This window comes from Carettochelys insculpta, chromosome 19 (genome assembly GCF_033958435.1).
Source record: "Carettochelys insculpta isolate YL-2023 chromosome 19, ASM3395843v1, whole genome shotgun sequence".
NCBI lineage: Eukaryota > Metazoa > Chordata > Testudines > Carettochelyidae > Carettochelys > Carettochelys insculpta.
In genome coordinates, this window is record NC_134155.1 from 9,151,682 (window position 1) to 9,169,360 (window position 17,679).

Below are 17,679 nucleotides of genomic sequence, written 5' to 3' on the forward strand. Positions count from 1 at the left end.
CAGCATCCTCAGAGACTCTCCTCTGTCTCATGCTGCACACAGGTTAAAATGGTTTAAAATGTACTTTGGGTTAGGATCATATCTTTAAATGTTGCTTAAAATGCTTTAAATGTATGGTGCGGTAAGTGAGTGGCATGTTAGGGTTTAAATGGTCACATACACAAAATTCACACTCAAGCTATGGCTCCACTGAACCCTAACCTTGAAATAAGATATGTATCCTATTTCGAGTGTATTTCACAATAGGCTACACAGCACCAAATGTCAAAATGCTGCTCTATTTTGAGGCATCCCCTACTCCTCCTGCAACAAAGTGTGCAGGGATGCCGAACTAGCATGCCTATTATTTCGAAAAAATATTTCGAAACACCGGGCGTGGGATACCTGGGTGTCCTGAAATACCTCAGCAGTGCAGACATAGCCTCATGGTCCCGATCCCCCTCAATTTACATTATTTTTTGTGTGGGAAAAATTCCTCAATATACATTGTTTTACTTTAAGTCACAACTTTATGGTCCCTATCCCCGATATATATTGAGGATGCCCCGTAGCAGGGAAGGACACCCGGAACCACCAAACAGAATCTCTCATGTTTTCCCAGTATGTGCCATTACCTGTTTATTGGAAGACATATTTGTTAAGGTACTGATGCTGCTGGTATCTGTGACCACCATGGCCGATGGGAACCGGGAAGTGTGGGAATACTGGGGAGGTTCCGGCTTGTGTGCGTACACTATGAAAATAAAAGAGACAGAGAGCAACCCTATAAATTCCAGTTACTATCTTCCTGCACAGGCAACACAGCCAAGCCACAGGTTTCCAACACATTTGTTTTTACAAATATAAAAATAAGAAACAGAGGAGTGCATGGCCATCTCTGACTCCATCTGAGTCCTCTGAACCTCACACGTATCCCTTACTGCTGCCTGGTGTGCGATGGCTGGGCACAACCCAAGGGGGTGCAGGGGCAGCTTGGGGACAGGACTGGGAACTGCCAGAGCCAACGCTGAACCCATGACAGAGGGCAGGGGGGTGGGTTGGGGGCTGCCGGGGCTGGCACTCACCCTGCGGGAGGAGGGCTGTGGGGTGGGACAGCTGGAGCTGATGTAGTCAACGGATGCTTCTATCCTCTCTCTAGGCACATACAACATAGACAGGGATGTGTGTATATTATAGAACGGGAAGGGACCTCCAGAGGTCATTGAGTCCAGTCCCCTGCACTCAAAGCAGGACCCATCACCAAACCTGCCCCAGTTTCTTGACAGGTTCCTTCAAAGATTGAACTCACAACCCTGGGTTTACAAGGCCAATGCTCTAACCACTGAGGGCACCATTAAATTTTGTGGTGCCCTATGCAGCTGCATATGCCTAAGAACGGCCCTGGCAAGATAGTCCTTTTGTTGCTACGAAAATCTCCAATCTGCAGGCCAAGGAGAAACAGAAAACTCTTCTTACAGTGTCTGCTGCTGCTTGGCTGGCCAAAGGGTTATTGTTTAATTATATGAGCCCCCTACCTGCCTGGAAAATCTAAAAATCAGAAATATAGGCTTCGTATTCCATTAGTAACACAGATGGTTAGACACACAAGCCAGGCCAGCCGGCTTACTGACTTTTTATGACCAACCTAGGCCAGAGTGTTTTAAAAGATCTGCTGTCAGCCCTGAGAACAAGTAAACTGCGCCAGAAAATTTAGTCAGTATAATGGGAGCATACACTACTTTATAAGTAGATTGCTGTCCAGGAGAATGGCAGAACTGGAATGCACTTATATTATACACAGCTCCTTCTCTGTTTATATTATACAATTTGGGATCTCAGCTGCATTAGACATTTGGACATCTTGCAGAACATGATTTCCCAATAACATAGGGATATCAAGGCAGATTCCCCAGCCAATGAATACAGCCACATGGAAGAAAGTAACAGAGAGAGAGCCGTGCTAGTCTATACACTATCAAAACAACGAAAGCTCACCTAATAAACTATTTTGCTAGTCTTTAAAGTGCTACTTGACTGCTTTTTGTTATGGAAGAAATATCATCTTTGACCTGCCCAAATGTTCACAGAACTAAACCTGTTCATCTTTCCTTGCCTGCCTGGCTCCCCAACTCCAATCACAATTTTTAGTGCACCCTGAAAGGACAGTTCTATCAACGGCAGTTAGAGAAGAACTCCAAATTTCCTGGGATAGCAAAGTGCAGGTAAGCCCAGGCACTACCGGGACACAAACGGAAGATCCTCCACCAAATTCCGCTCTGGTGCAAATCCAGAGTAACTCCACTGACCTCATTCCGGATTTTACACCTGTGATCAATAGCAGAATTTGGCTCCTGGACCTGCAGATGGAGGATGAATGAGTAATTTTCTGGAGAGGGAAGGTGCACCCTGCATTCTAAAAGTAGAACAGTATGTGTACTGGGAACATGAGAGAGCAGGAGGCATAACAACAGGGAGTTGGCAGTCCTAGTTGCCAGCTGTTGGCTCCCTCTGAGGAAAGCTGAGGAACTTCCTCTTTGGGTTCCTCGCATGTTCCTGAAAGTGCTGGATATGCATTGGAGTTTTCGTTCCCCTGATGGGATGAAAAATTCTTCCATGGTGCATCCTTTTTACCTGACTGTTATAGGGCTGGAGAGTTTGATTCCCCATTAATCAATTGGCTTTGGAAAGGGAATGTCCTAACACCGCCTGGAGAAGATGACCCAAGGCTAAAAGGAAAAGTATTTCCCTCTCGCTTCTGCTCCGCGGAGTTAGAACCAAACTCACCGGAGGGGTAGAAAATGAAGGAAGGGGAGAAAGCAAAGTTAATTCAATCTGCATTTATGACAGTAGGCTGTTACAAGGCAGCTAAAGCCTTCCCCTTGGGCCTCAACAAATACCTGACAAGATCCTTACTGTGTGAGTTCTGCAGCTGAGTCACTGTGGCCATAAAAGGCTGCTGCGTCAGATGGGTCGGCGACTGCTGCATGAGTGGCTGCTGATGAGGACTGTGTAGCTGCTGGGAAAACTGGACCGGTTGTAAAGCTGCCAGACTTCCGGCAACACTGTTGATAACAGGGACGCTCTGCGCCTGGGAAGTGTTTAGACCTATGAGAACAGAAGATAACAAAAAAGGTGTCAAAATTTCAGCACTGGTGGACAGAGGAGAGTGCTTCAGTAGACTAAAAATTAGGATAAATGTGATCTGCACACGTTGGAAATACCCCTAAGAGTTGTGCTTTATATGCTCTGCTTTTCTCTCTGCAGTACTGCAGGGTGTGCAAGAGGCCCAAGTGAAAAAAATTCAAAGGGTCTTATTCAGTGTTCCCTTTAACCTTTCCCATTCACATGTGAAATAAATGTCGTCACCAAGGCATGTACAGATGTGCACCACCAAGAATAAAAACAGGCAGTGCGTGCTCTGCTTACCAGCTGGCGGCACCTGAATCTCTCCTGGGCGGCTGCCCAAGCGCTCAGCTTACAGGAAACACTGGGCTTATCCCCTCTCTCAAATATGTCAGTTTTGACAGCTTTCAATGGTGTTCCTCCTAATTTATGCCCAGGGCAGCTGCTGAGATCCATCCCTAAGCACACGGGGTGAAGCCCTGGACGCACCAAATTTAATGTCAAAATTCCCATTGACTTTACTCATGGTCCATAGCCACTGCTCCACTTTCCCTCACAACTTGGTGGCAAAACACCACAGCACATGGCCTGGCCCCACTGTGTGCTAGTGCTGGGGGGTGAAGAATGTTACCGTACCCAGTTGGAACAACAGGGAAGTGGGAATTCAGGGCTACAGGACAAGAGTTAGTCAGATACTGCTTCTAAACTCACTCCAGCCAAGGAGATAAAAATCCCATCAATAAGAGCGTATTCAAACTAGCTCACGATGAGGCACTTACTTTGTGCGATTGCCATGACGCCAGAGAGGGGAGTCATGATGAGGTTCTGGGACTGTTGTGGGTTGTGATGGGACAAGCTGTGGATACTGGTCAGGGTACTTACAGGGGGCAGGCCACCGCCCGAAACAGAAATCTGTCAAGAAACCAAAAGGGACAACAGACATGAGGCACAATGGACAGGAGGTAGGAGACAAAACAGCTTCTGGACAAACTAAAGCGACTATGGCTAGGCTGCAGAGGGCCAATAGCTACTGCAGACCCCAAGGTAAGATGGGAGGAGGACCCAGCTCCATATCTCTGGAAGTGGTGGGGCCAATGGCAGTCAGCCCTTGGATGTGGTGCTGGCCCCTCCTCTTAGAGCCGCGTAGAGTGGCAGAGCAGAGCTACCACAGCACTTCAAAAGGTCCAGAGCTCCAGCCACCACAGCTGCCAAACTAGCAGTGGCAGCAACTGGAGCTCTGGGCCCCTTTGAAATGCTAGGCCCTGGGGCAACTGGCTTCTTTGCCCACTCCCACCCCCCTGCCCCATTGGCAGGCCTGCTAGGCGATACAAGAATGACTCCTTCCATGCATGACTAGGCCACTTTACAAACCTCATCTCATGGGAAGTGACCCAGTCAATTGGGGGAAATCCGCAATTAACACAGTTTGGAAGCTCTCTGGGACAGGAATTCTCATCATGTTCTGTGTTTGTACCATGATAAGGTCCTGTCCCACAACTGAGACTCAGAGATGCTACAGCAGCACACATAATTAAATAACCACTAACAGCAACAAAGAGAAGCATTTTAGGAAACCTGCTTCCACGCCTCCCATTGGTCTCTCAGAGCCTAAATTTTGGATCTTTGAGTCACACTGCACAAAATTCAGCTTTTTGCTCAGGCCTTTTCTGAATAAACAGCAGCGTTGGCAGCTCTTGATATTTCATTGCACATCTGTTCGCATCTGGAGTTTTACTCTTAAAGTCCCAGATCTTGGAGTCGTGATCATGGGAGAGTCTGAGCTTTCATTAAAAGAGCAACCAAAACCCAGTAACTTTCTAGCCTTCATGGTTACAAAGGAGAGGCAGAAAATTCAAATCCCAAAGGTTAAAAAACAGAAGGCAAAAAGCAGACCACCCACCTGTATTATTTTTTACAAAGTCATGGATTTTTAATTTAATGTGTAATCATTCCCCAACCTCAAGATACCCTGATATTTGGAGGTTTGTGGCCTGATTTCCTGAGGAGATGTGACCTCTGACTTTAGCAGAGTACAGCTGCTCAGTATCTCTGAAAATTAGCACAGAGAACCTTATAACTAGACATTTGAGTATCTCAAATGGTAAGATACTATTATTTGATTTGTCTTCTTATTATATGTTCAGTAATATCCTTTTACATCTAAAACACCTTCAAAGCTACTTTTACAAACAGTAATAATCATGTATAATAATAAACAGTAATAATAATGCATATCCCCTGCAAAATCCAGTCGTCTTATATGTAGACATCTCAGTATGGATTTAGATGCATCAGAGTCCTTTGTGTGAATTTTTTATTCTCACTTTGCAAGTGTATTTTGCACACGTATGTTGGTCCTAATGTAAATTGAAACAAATAAATCCATTTCAGAGTCTGAGAAAGAGTCAAATTTTCTTCTCTGGTATTTGCCTTTTCCAAAAGCTTCTTCGAGGCCAGTACACAACCACAGGTGTGTGTGTGTGTTAGTCAAACAATCAGCCATGAAACCATGGAATACTCTTGGGCTAATTTCTAATGTCAGATTAGGACCAGCAATTTGAACCAAGAGAAACCAGCTAGAGCTCATTCGACCAAGAAAGTATTCAAACCACACCATTAAAACAACCCTCCTGTGAGTTTTCCGTAGCTGTGGTGGTAAAAGGAAATGAAGGGTCATAAAACCAGGACAAGCCAAAGCACTGATAGGCTCAAGAGCATGTGCCTCAAAAAATGTTACTTTAAGATGCAGTGACTTCCTTGGCTGCTCTTAATTTGGTATGAGATTTTAGACAAACATGTTCACTCCATGGATAGCGCAGCCCATGGCATATTTGTGTTAAAAAACTTGCAAGCACTAGCTAGCTCTGCTGAGATCAGGAATAAACTGGATGACAGCAACACATTAAATGGAGGACCGTAACTGTAGCTGATGGTCAGGCCCACCAAGAGGGGGCAGGGCAAAGGGGGACATTGCCTTGGGGCCTGGCCTTTCAGGGGGCCTGGAGCTCCAGCCACTGCCGCTGCTATTTTTGCAGAAGCAATGGCTGGAGTTCAGGACCTATGCTGGGCCAGCAGCACCGCTCTACACGGCTGTGGGAGGCCCAGTGCCACAGTCTCAGTAGCGCTAAGGCCCTTTGGCCTCACCTCTTCCCCTCCTTGGCCCCGCCCGCTTCCAGGGATGCGGAGCCAAGCCCCCCTCCCACTTTGCCCAAGGACCCATGGTGACTGTTGACCCCGCTGCCGATGGTACTGTGCATCCTACACTCGGCAGGACTGGTTGAGCACTGCAGGGCCCAGGGTCAAGCTGGGTAGAAGCTGTGACTTCTGTGCATATTTCTGGGATGGTTAAATTGGTTCCATTTCAACTGTAGCTTGTTACATTTCAAACAAGGATCATCACTCATTTTCCCATGCGGCCTCTTGCACCTGGGAGGAGCCGCCTGTAAACATGTGCGAAACTACCCTAGTGTCCTCCCCCAAGGCCTTCCTGAAAGTTCCTGAGGGCTCCAGAAAAACTGGTAACAGTTAGGCAGCTGGAGTGCACAGTCCCGTTATCATGCTGACCAAGCTGCTCTAAACGTGCTTCCTCCACGTGTCCGTTTGCGTGCACCTGCTGTCACTTGTCCTATACAGAGATTGTGAACTCTCTGGAGCAGAGACAGTCTTTGTTCCATGCTTGTAGAATGCCTATCGCCATAGAGTTCCTTGCTGTGAGCGATTGACTTGCCAGGCCTGGGCGAGTTGGGGGGGGCGTGGCCTGGGACAGAAGGGGCGTGGCCTGATGCACAAGGGGTGGGATTTGGAAAGCCCACCCTTGGTGCTGCCTGACTGCGCTGCAACCCCTGCTCTTAACAAACCTTTACTGCCACCTGGACCCACTGATTTAAAAGGTCTAAGGCTCCAGCCACCACTGCAACTGTTGAGGGGGCGCCCAGTAGCTTATGAATCGCCAGGTCTCAAGGGAGTTTGCCCCTCCCCCCATCAGCGGGCCTGTCTGAGAGTGGGGTTCCTAGGTGCTACTGCAGTACATTACAATACACAACGTGTTTGGGCTAGAACTACAGAATACTCTCCTGACTTATGAAAGGAAAAGTTCACAAGAGCTCATCCACAGAGCCCTGCCAATCGCCGTGGGCATCTGCAGATGTGGATGCCGATATAAATTTTGTATCTAGAACCCCGTAAATTTGCAGCTACCTGCTTTACAGCCACGGTGGATACAGATAGCTGCAGATCATTTCTGCAGATGCAGGAGGTGGTGTAGATAGCAATTTGGGGTGCTATTGATCAATCGTATTTCCTGGCCGTTTATCTATTTGATTAAGGCCTGATGCATCATCTATCCTTCTGGATGTTTCTTTTATTATTATTTGTGATCTGCTTAGGAATGCATGTCTCAGGTTTCTGAGTCATGTGAAATTTGAACACTGGGAGGTTGTTTGCAAAATCCAGATCTTTGCAGCGAGTCAAACCTAACGTCTGGATCGAAAGGCTTCCCTGTAAGAAGTTACTCGGAGCCTGGATTCAGATGATAACATTGCTTAATGATATTTATTACTACTACCATGTTATCTTCTTTCGAGGCTTTCATTAAGGAAGGACATGAAGCCAGTTCCCATTGTTATAATCTATTTCGTGACCATGGCTCCTTTATATTTCAAAAGCCTAGATGTGGGCCAGCATCTTGTCCCTCTCACCAACAGAAGCTGGTTCAATAAGAGAGTTTGCCTTGGCAATCTTTCCTCTCTAATACCGTGGGACCAAGACAGCACCACAAGCCATCATCTTGGCTAACATATGGGGGTGAGTGTTTTGAACTGAGGACCACCAGAGTTAAATGCCTAAGCTGCTAAAGCTTTCCCTATAAAGGCTTGCTTACTGAGTCTGCCACTAGAGCCTAGCCTTTTCAAAATGTTAACAAAACTCAGTCTGACCAAAGCCAGAGGGATTTTTGAAAATTTTGGCAAATAGAAATTGGAAAAAAAAGTCATTTTGGGGCGAGTCGAAACAGTTTATTAGATCTCCACCGTTCTTTAATGGCTTTGGTTCTTTTAAAAACAGATAATTTTGAAATAAAAACAGTCTGTTCAAACTGAAAAATGGGTAAAAACATTCTAATTTTTTCAGCAGTTCAGACAATTCATAATATGACATGAACTTGTTTTGGTGTTGTCAAGTCTGAATAATTTGTCTTCCCCCACCTACCCCCCATCCCCTGCAAAACAAAAACAAAAACAAAAAACAAAACAATTTTGGCTAGAAAAATTCCACTCCCCTTGAGCTTTTAATTGTGTTCCCACTAATTTTTTTCCATCCATGTGCAGAATAAATTTTATTATGTGAACCAAGACATGCAGATGTGACCACTAGAGAAACATGCTGCCAGCTCTGGGTAGCTGTGGGTGCTCTGCTAATTAGCCAGGTGTCACCTGACTCTCTCCTGGGTGGCTGCCCAGATGCTCAGCTTACAGGGAACGCTGGCTGGGATAGACTCCTATACTCTGTGTACCAGGTACTGAGGATGACCAGTAATACACACTGACCACCCAGGTTACATGCATGTGTGCTAGTCTGGATGTATCCATGTGTGCATGGGAGGGAGAGTGGGACACAGTAGCTCCCTGATGAAACTCAGAACTTTGGAGGCCTTAAGGAAAAAAAAAAAAATGAATGAGCATTTTATCAACATGAATGTCACAGGCAGCGAAAACCAAACAGTGATCCACCCACTGTGTTACTTTACAAGGCATTCAATCAATAAAATGAGAACGGGCCTGTGTCAGGTTTATTGGCTGGGTTCAGAATGCACATCACTACCTGGCAGGAGAGCCCAGGGTTAGAGCCCTGCCTTTGACTCATGGCAGCTGGGAATTTTTTGAACCCCTGCCCCCACCCTACAATGCTTCATTGTTTAACGAGGGCCTTGTGTGAAACTAAAAAAAAAAAAAAGTCATGTTTGTTTTGCCCGCTGGGCCCTCTTATCTTATCAGCCTTGGAGCTACAATAGACCAGGTGTACTCACCATTTTACCATCAGGGGAGAGTAAATTGTGGCCTGGGTCCAACCCTGCTGGAGAAACCTGCTGTAGGACGGACTGGCTGGTGGTCACCATGGCATTGTTGCCATGGTGACTGATTGTCGAAGAGGAAGTGACCTCATTGTTCCCTTGCTGGCTGTATCGGACTCCTGTGAAAACAAGGCCAAGTGCAGTGTCTTAACAACCCCAAGCCCGGAGAGTCATAAAGCATGTTCATTCTGTTTGGCAAGTTAAAAAGAGCAACAAACACCCAGTCAGCATGAGACAGTGAGGTTTCTGGTGAGGAAAAGGACATTTTCATGGCTTATTTTATTTAAATAAAAAGACACGAGGGATAAAACTCTTCCAATATCGCACTGTCAGCGACACCTGTGCATCTGTTACTAAGGCAGACAAGATCACAGACTCATAGAATACTAGAACTCGGACGAATCTCAAGAGGTCGTCAAGTACAGGTGGGATCAAGCACCATCTAGATCATTCCTAACAGATGTTTATCTAACCTGCTCTTAAATATCTCCTATGATGGAGATTCCACGGCCACCCTAGGTAATTTTATTCCAGTGCTTAACTACCTTGACAGAAAGTTTTTCCTAATGTCCAACCTAAACCTCCCATGCTGCAATTTAAGGCTGTTGCTTCTTGTCCTATTATCAGGGCTTAGAGAATAGTTTTTCTCCCTTTCTCTCTTCTTCCTTAGTTCATGATCTCGTTGTTACTTGTCAGACATGCGTGCTTACAAAATCATCAGCCATCACTACTGGTGTTGTTTTCTTATAGGCACCACACAAGATAGGAATCTTGACTTTGAGTGAGCCTAACACTCCAAATCTCATGAGAACATGCTCTTTAGAGCCAGAGATTTGTTTTGGGCCTATTTTTAATCTTCTATGTAGCCTGAGAACAGTATATCTCCTATCAATGCATCACAGAGATGGGAAAAGACCAGGTTCCATTGCTTCACAACCCGTAGTGTTTGGGGCAGACAGAAAGCGGGAAGACAAGTTTGGGGTTTGGTTAATCTCTCTCACCACTGACAATGCAAGCAGTGGGACAAAGACATTGGGAAAGGGTTTGGAAATCTTTTGCACCTTCATTCTGCTCAGTTATGTCTTCTGTATCACTTAGAATCTGGGTCTCAGTGTGGTTTTGGTACACTTACTTTCTCAGATTTGGTTTGAATTGCTTTAATTTGCTCAGCAGTAGCTTTTAAATCTCTTGTTCTGATGGCACAGATGTGGAAAAATTCCACAGTAAAAGGCAGGACTGTTTGGAATGTTCACTTGCATGATGGTACCCATAACGCTCTTTCTTCTGGCAAAGTTATTTCATAACCAGATGAGAGTGGAAATACATTGCTCTGGGAAAGGGTTTGGGCTTTGGGATTCACAGAATCTGGTGCTACGTGCTTTGCTAGCCAGAACCGGGGAATGTTTCTTCCCATCCGCCTAAATTCAGTTTAATGCAAAGTTACCAAGATGCCCTCTGCAAGACCTTCTTAACTGCGCCTGCAATTTGGGTTTTCATGATTCTTCACCTGTGTAAATCAGACAGGTGGATCTCTTGCCACCCATGATTTGTGCATGCAAGTACCATTTGTATGCGCAAACACAGACTTTTGCATGCAAATAGCCAGCAAGAAAAACACTGCAGGCAAACGTAAAACACATTGGTTTAAAAATATGTTGCCTTTGTAGCACTGGGGTTCACTTTTACTGTTCGTTTAGACTAGTTACCCTCTACTCTGCAGTCACTCCATCTCGTGCATTAGATCAGTGACAGCAGAGTGAGCAAGAACTCAGAACACGAGCAGCACAGTTTAAGCCTGTCTAACTGCACTTTATGCAATGTGCATTGTTATTGGGTGGAGAGGCATTTCAGGGTTGTAAACTCTTTGATGGAAAGCTTTTGTGCAACCGCCACCTTTCCACAGATGTTTATAACCTGCGCTCACCCTACTCCCCCTCCTTCTGGCTTTTACTGTTTGAAAGCCAACAAAAGAGAAAGTACACAATGCATGCTGACAGGATGGCATGCACGGGGGAGCCAAAGGCCTCCCTTCCCCCACCCCAATGTTTATTTTACTGTCAAAGTTCTGTCCCCAAACAGATTGCAAAGACAACCTCAGCAGAGAAGGCCAAAGCTAGTCATGGACTTGCAGAGAAGGAAAAATTATGTCACTTTTGATGTGATTTAACTGCAGACTGGATGACAGGCATGGGGACTACAAACCCCTTTCAATTCACCTACACTCCTATATTTTTAATTTTAGTCCTGGTGTAAGGTGCCGGTTGGCTCCCCTGGAGACTGTAGGATTTGAAATGCCTCTGACTGCCTCTCCCAGTATGGGGGCCATTTGTCAGGACGATGGGGCATTCTATGTCAGTTCAGTTCTTGGCCTTGCTGTCTCGGGCCCCGATCCTGAGGTGAGATCTGTGTAGATATACTAGCTCTTTCCAAAATCACCACTGGATTCAACAGGGTCTGTAAGAGTGCAAAGGTCCACCTATTGGAGAGCAGATTGCAGTGCGCCCTTCACCTGATATCTGGGTCTCTCTGCTGAGACAACCCACCAATATGCTAAAGAGAATTATGTGGGACGATGTTTTTAAAGACACAGAGGCTCTTCCCACTGTCCAAAGGCAGCAATCCCCTTCCCACAGCTAGGCTAAAACTGCAAACAAGGTATCATAGAACTTTATCAGGGTTTATAACAAGATTTAAAAAATGGGAGACAATCAGGGCCAAAAGTTAGCTTCAGTTCTCTGGGTAAGTGTCAGGGTTAGCATTGGGGAACAGGAGGACAGAAAAAAGATCACCAAATAAAAAGGTAAATAGCAGTATTGAAAGCCAAAGCAGTGTAATGTTGTGGTTTATTTCATAAATTGTGCATTAATATTACATATGTATATGTATGCCCATTCTCCCATGCGTGTATGTATCTTCCACTTATATTGTCTTACTTTAGCAGACAACCTGGCGTTTACATGTACGCTAACTTAAGTATTGGATTTTCTTACGGTAATCAGTATCTGCATGTACTTGAGCAGTCCAAAATGTGGGTGACGACCAATACAAACCCAACAACAGTTTCCATAGAAGAGTCCACGCTGCAATCATAACGGCAGCTAGCGTGAACATACTCGACCCGGATACCTGGGGCACAGAGCAATGAAGTCATAGCGGTGCATGCTTCAACATGGCCCAGCTAGCGAGAAATTCCTCAGGGCTCTGGATGGCTTCCACAGCCCATGCTTAAGTCCGTGCTGTTGTGGCTTCCCTGCTCCAGTATGCAAGATAGCAACATGAAAGTTAACTTGGATAACAGACTCCAGGCCCAATCAGGCCCTGTCATTGCAGCACAGACATACTGACAGTTATAGCTATAGCTAGACACTCTCCCCGTACACAGGCTTGCCTTGAGAGGTGGGTGAATCTGTGTCCCAGGAGATGATCTTTCCCCTCTGCCCCCATCTCTTGATTCTATCATTCAGCCAATCTCAGCCTGCTTCTCTCAGCCAGCCAAGCACAGTCTGATTCTGACTTCCCTTTCAGGCCTTCAAGGACAATGCTTCCCTACTCCTGACTCAGTCTCAAGAGACTTTTGAGCAGTGGTGGGCAGCTTGTGGCCCATGAGGCTTCTATGTGTAGCCCACAAGACATTTTGTTTACCATTGCCCACGTTGCAGATTTGCCAGAATCTGCTGATTTCCATCCACACAGGGTTTTTCCTACCAGTGTTACTAAAATGACACTTGTACAAAGCAAGGGCATGTGAAGTGAGGTGCGGGCTGGTAACATTGGCTGTGAGAGCTGTGCAGTCCCCCTCTGTATCCAGTCAAAGGGCCGCTAGGGTTCAACAAGCACACCCAGCAAAATCTTGGTACAGTGAGCACAGTTAGCAAAACCACCCTCCCTTGGAGACCATCTTGCGGCCCTCTGAGAAGGAGGACCACTCATGCAGTCCGCTCACTCGTCTTGGTTGCCCATCGCTGCTTTCGAGTAGCAGACTGCCAGGGAAATCAAACAGTGACAGCCCAAAGGCTCTAAGAGGCCAGCTTAGGCTGTCCAAGTGTATATGCACCAACCATCCCGTCTGAAGTTACCACAAAGCTTCAGTATAAATAATTTGGCTAAAAAATCCCCTGCACTGATAACCATAGGACCTGCACTATGTCACAGGAAGGCATCTACAGCAGATTGCAAATAATTAACTGAGGAAACCCTGTGGAAACAAAAGCCTCTTTTACAAGGCTGACTTGACAAATGCAGCAGAAAACCTATTTATTATAAACCGTCAAGCACCACATATAACCAGCAGGTTTAATACACTCTCAAAGTGACTGCTTATGACAGGTACAGGGCTGACAGCCCAAGAATTTTACTGCCTCTGTCTGTTCACAAACAGATACAATATGGGCAGCAGAGATGCAAATTGCCTCACTCTTGTGTCACAGTCCCTGCTGAGAGGAACAAGGTCTCGAAAGGTTCTGAAAGGTGTTCCATTCTTAGCCTCTCTGCGGAGACCCCACTAACAATGTTAGCACTGAGTTGTAAAGCCCTGCCCAGTAAGAGACTGGAGTGGAACCACCAACTCATCCACATGAACAGCACAAAGCTTTTAGATGTGATGAGTAGTGATAACTTTGTCAAGAATCTAGACAGAGTCTTACAGACATCTTTTAAAGGCTTCAAGTTAGAGCTAAGTGAAATTTTTCATCCAAACATCTTTCCCCATACACACACTTAAAAAAACAAAATCCAGATTCAGAGCAACCACAATATTTTGCAAATTTCATGTCAAATTCACCAAATTGTTTCAACTGATCACAGTTATAAAAATAGCAAAACCCCAGGACACTGAAATACTTGGACATTTTTAAGATGACCCTTATGATTTTACAATTAAAAGATTGTTTATTTCATAACGCACTTCAATTTCATTTTAAAAAATTATTTTAAAAAGCTCTGAAACAAACAAAACATTTTGTTTTTAAGGTAAACTAAATGTACCATTTGCTTTGTAATTCTTGCTGGTTTTTTCAACCCAAAAATTCATTTTGGGTTATAATTAATTATTTTCCCCTCTATTGTTTCAAAATGGCCAGTGAATTTAAAAAAAAAAAGTTCTTGTTACAGATATACTCAGACTGATTACCATTCTGTCCCACCACTAACCTGCCTACACATTGAACCTCTTTTGTCTGGCACACTCCAGTTTGGCAACATCCATAACCCAGCATGACTTTAGTTAGCTGGATGACCACTTATCAAAGGTGTTGCCAAGTTTTGTGTGGTCCATAAAGTTTACCACCACCAGTCCTGGTTCTCAGTGTTCTGTGCTCTTATTTAGCTGCAATTTACTCCTAAATGTCTTCCAAGAGCCCAGTAAGCAGTGGAAGTGTTGCTAATGCTGCCAGTGAATATTGACCTCCCATGGTCCAGAAAATTCTCTCTTTCAGCACCGGTCAAGTCCTAAGGGTGCCAGACTAGAGAGGTTCAATCTGTACTTACCTACCTTTCTCTCCTGAATAACCTCATGCACCAACAGAGCTGCAGTTGGGAGCTGCAGACAATTTACTGGACAAGATGATTGCAGCTTTGTTGTGACAAGGCACAGCATCATCTGATGGCTATGCAACATGGCAAATCCTGAATCTCATAGATACTTAAGTGTCAGAGACCTTTGAAAATATCAGGCTCTTAATGTGGGAAGGAGCCAAGGAAATCACAACTGTCCTAAGCATTTAGGTCAACTAAGTGGCAGCCCCATGTAAATTAGAAAAATAAGATTCCCTTTGGTCCACGTGGACAGCCATGGCTCAAGTTTATTGCCAGCTTTAAAATGATCAATCTGGAGGTGCATCAGGTGGCTTTTACAGAGCTCTGCACTAGCTGAGCTGCCTGAGACTACAAGCCCAGAATGGAAACCTAGTAGACTTCTTTGTGAGACTTCTGATACTTCCACTCCTGGATGGAGCTGAGCAGTCCACAGGTAAAACACGGAAAAGGGGATGATGAGGGAATTTACACAAAAATTCACAAGAAGCTGGAAATCGTCTGGGCAAAGTTTCATGTTGGTCGCCGTTCCAACCACGGGGAGAAAGGCCCAAGCAAGTTCGAGGGCTTGATGCAGAAACCAGCGAGTTAATGTCTAAGAACTAAAAGATCATTAATGGCTCCTTCTGGTCTGGAAAAAATGTCTGAGTCAATGGTGGTGAAAGAAAGATAATTAATAATGGTGGATTATTAATATCGGACATGACATTTTACTCCCGAAGGATCCTGAAGCACTGTAAAAACAGCATAGAAAAGTAGGGTTGGAAGGGAACTCTAGATGTCCTCTGGTTTATCCCCACCCACTACAGAAGCAACTGACACATCCGTACCCACCCACCACTGAACTGCACCCACCTCTGGAGAAAATCTATGATGATTCTTTACCCACTGCCCAACAAATGAATACAGAATGAATACAAAAAGGCTCCTCTCTCTTTTTCTTTAGATGTTTGGCATCAGCTGGTTAAACGCACTGAAAAGTGAAGAATCCTCCTGTGATGACTTTGGCACCTGGTTTTTCCCAGTAACTCTCCCATCCCTGATAATGGAAGAATGCTCTTGGGTGGATAGACATTTGCCCCTCTGAGTGACTGTCCCAGCCCTGAACAGGGTAAACATTACTCAACTAAAACAGTGTCATGCACATTCTTGTCTTGTATTCCTAACCTCATGCAAAGTGTGTTCCAATGGCTTTTGGATCAGAAAAATCTGACAAATTATTTAAACAATGGGAAGGAAGATAAAGCCAAGAAGGAGGGAAGGCAATATTAAATCTATGAAATCCTGTTTCCTGTAGTCAGAAGCAAACACACAATGTGGTTCCCTATGGAAAAGCCCAATCCAACTTTGTAGGGAACAAACCAATTACATTTTACAGAAATGTGATATGATTCTATAGAAATTGCTCTAAAAACTCATAGTATCTTATAGAGAATGAGAATCTTTCTAGAAGTCGAATTAATATTATAAAACTCCACAGCAGGGATATTTATTCTCTTTTAAAAGCTGGACATTTTTTTCCAAATTTCCATTAAACTACTACAGGGTTTTTCTACAAGGACCTATTCTGTTACACACACAAAATCATAGTATTTCCAACCCTGGGTCTGAAAAATCAGGAATCAGCCCTTCCCCTCAAAATCATATGATTGTCATAAAAATAAGATTTTTAAATGATGCATGGGGGTTATTTTTATTAGCATTCTGGGTTTTGAACCTTTAAAATTCATATTTTCAATCCTTCTTCAGCCTCTCTAGGGGAAAGAAGTTTTGTTTAAATAAAAAACAAAACCCTGGAGATTTTCGCATAATCCCATGACTCCAGCTGCTGGGGCTTTAAGCAAAACACCACTTGTGGTGAGACTCATGCTAAAATAATGAGAGTTGGTAATGCTGCCTGGAAGATCCATGGGTGGTAAGAAAGGTGACAGTCTTGACATTCAGACTTAGTAGAATTTTTTACAAAGGTTCAAGGGAGAAAGAGGTTCTACAGTTTGGTCAATTTCTGGGAAACAACTGTTAGCTGTGTGGGAAGTATGCAGCAGGGTCGTGTCTACATTACATGTTAGGGATGCAATTACCTTGCTTGTGTATATGTGCTGGTGGCAGTTCGCTGAGAGGAAATATGCGTATAAATAGCCCGAGTAGTTGCAGTAGTCCTGGTCTGGGCAGCCAGTGGTGGATTAACATAACAGCAAAGGGTGCAGTTGCCCCAGGGCTCCCAGGTATGAGGGACCCCATGGATCCATAACTCTATTTTGATTAAACAATTTCCATTAATTGAACAAAAAATGTGTCATTCTTGTTTTAAAATTAATTTAAATGTAATTTTATTATGAATAATAAGTAGTAAGTCTGAACAGATGTAAAGCATAAATAATAACGTTACATTAGCATTTTAATATACTGGGGCAGCCTTTCTGACTGTACTGTCCCAGGGCCCCGACCTGTTCTTAATTAGCCCCTGGGGCAGCAGACGCATGCCAGAGCCGTGTCATAGAAAAATCCACCTGAAACAAGTGGGTATGTATGTGGGACAGCTCAGCCATGCCACTCACCAAAATGGCTTCACTATTTATACATAAGCTGGCTTGTTGGGCGCTAGCAGAGTATGTGTATGTCAGGAGGGTAATCATACCTCTAGCTTTTAGGTGGATCCTGCATCACTGACGTGAAGCATAAGGAGAGGTCGAGTGCTCTGAAATAACTCAGTTCTACTCTCAGCTCTGACAAAACCACATTAAGGGTCTTTGGGAAGCCACTAAACTGTTATGTCATGGATTTACCTTTCCAACCAGAGGGGATAATTACTATCAGTTATACAACCCCAAAGGTTTGCTAGGCAGAGCCTTTCACTTACTGAGATGGACTGAATGGGTAATGTCAGTAAAACAGCGAAAAGGGCTAGGATTATTACCAGTGTTCGCTCTATTTTTTTTCCATTTATGGGCGCAATAATTTTTTATGTGCACCAAGGCATG

General features: G+C 44.6%; 1 protein-coding gene across 3 annotated transcripts in view; it reads right to left on the bottom strand.

The window, feature by feature from the left end:
* Window positions 1-17,679, bottom strand: part of HNF1B (HNF1 homeobox B) — a 71,019-nt gene that overhangs the window by 10,624 nt on the left and 42,716 nt on the right. For 2 of the 3 annotated variants that reach the window (XM_075013740.1, XM_075013738.1), the window contains exons 5-8: window positions 9,125-9,288; window positions 3,882-4,014; window positions 2,893-3,084; window positions 615-733 (exon numbers count right to left, since the gene is read on the bottom strand). In XM_075013740.1, the coding sequence (XP_074869841.1) occupies window positions 615-733; window positions 2,893-3,084; window positions 3,882-4,014; window positions 9,125-9,288 (608 nt within the window). Of the gene's footprint in view, window positions 1-614; window positions 734-2,876; window positions 3,085-3,881; window positions 4,015-9,124; window positions 9,289-17,679 lie in introns of all 3 variants that reach the window. The other variant, XM_075013739.1, reaches the window with a different exon arrangement.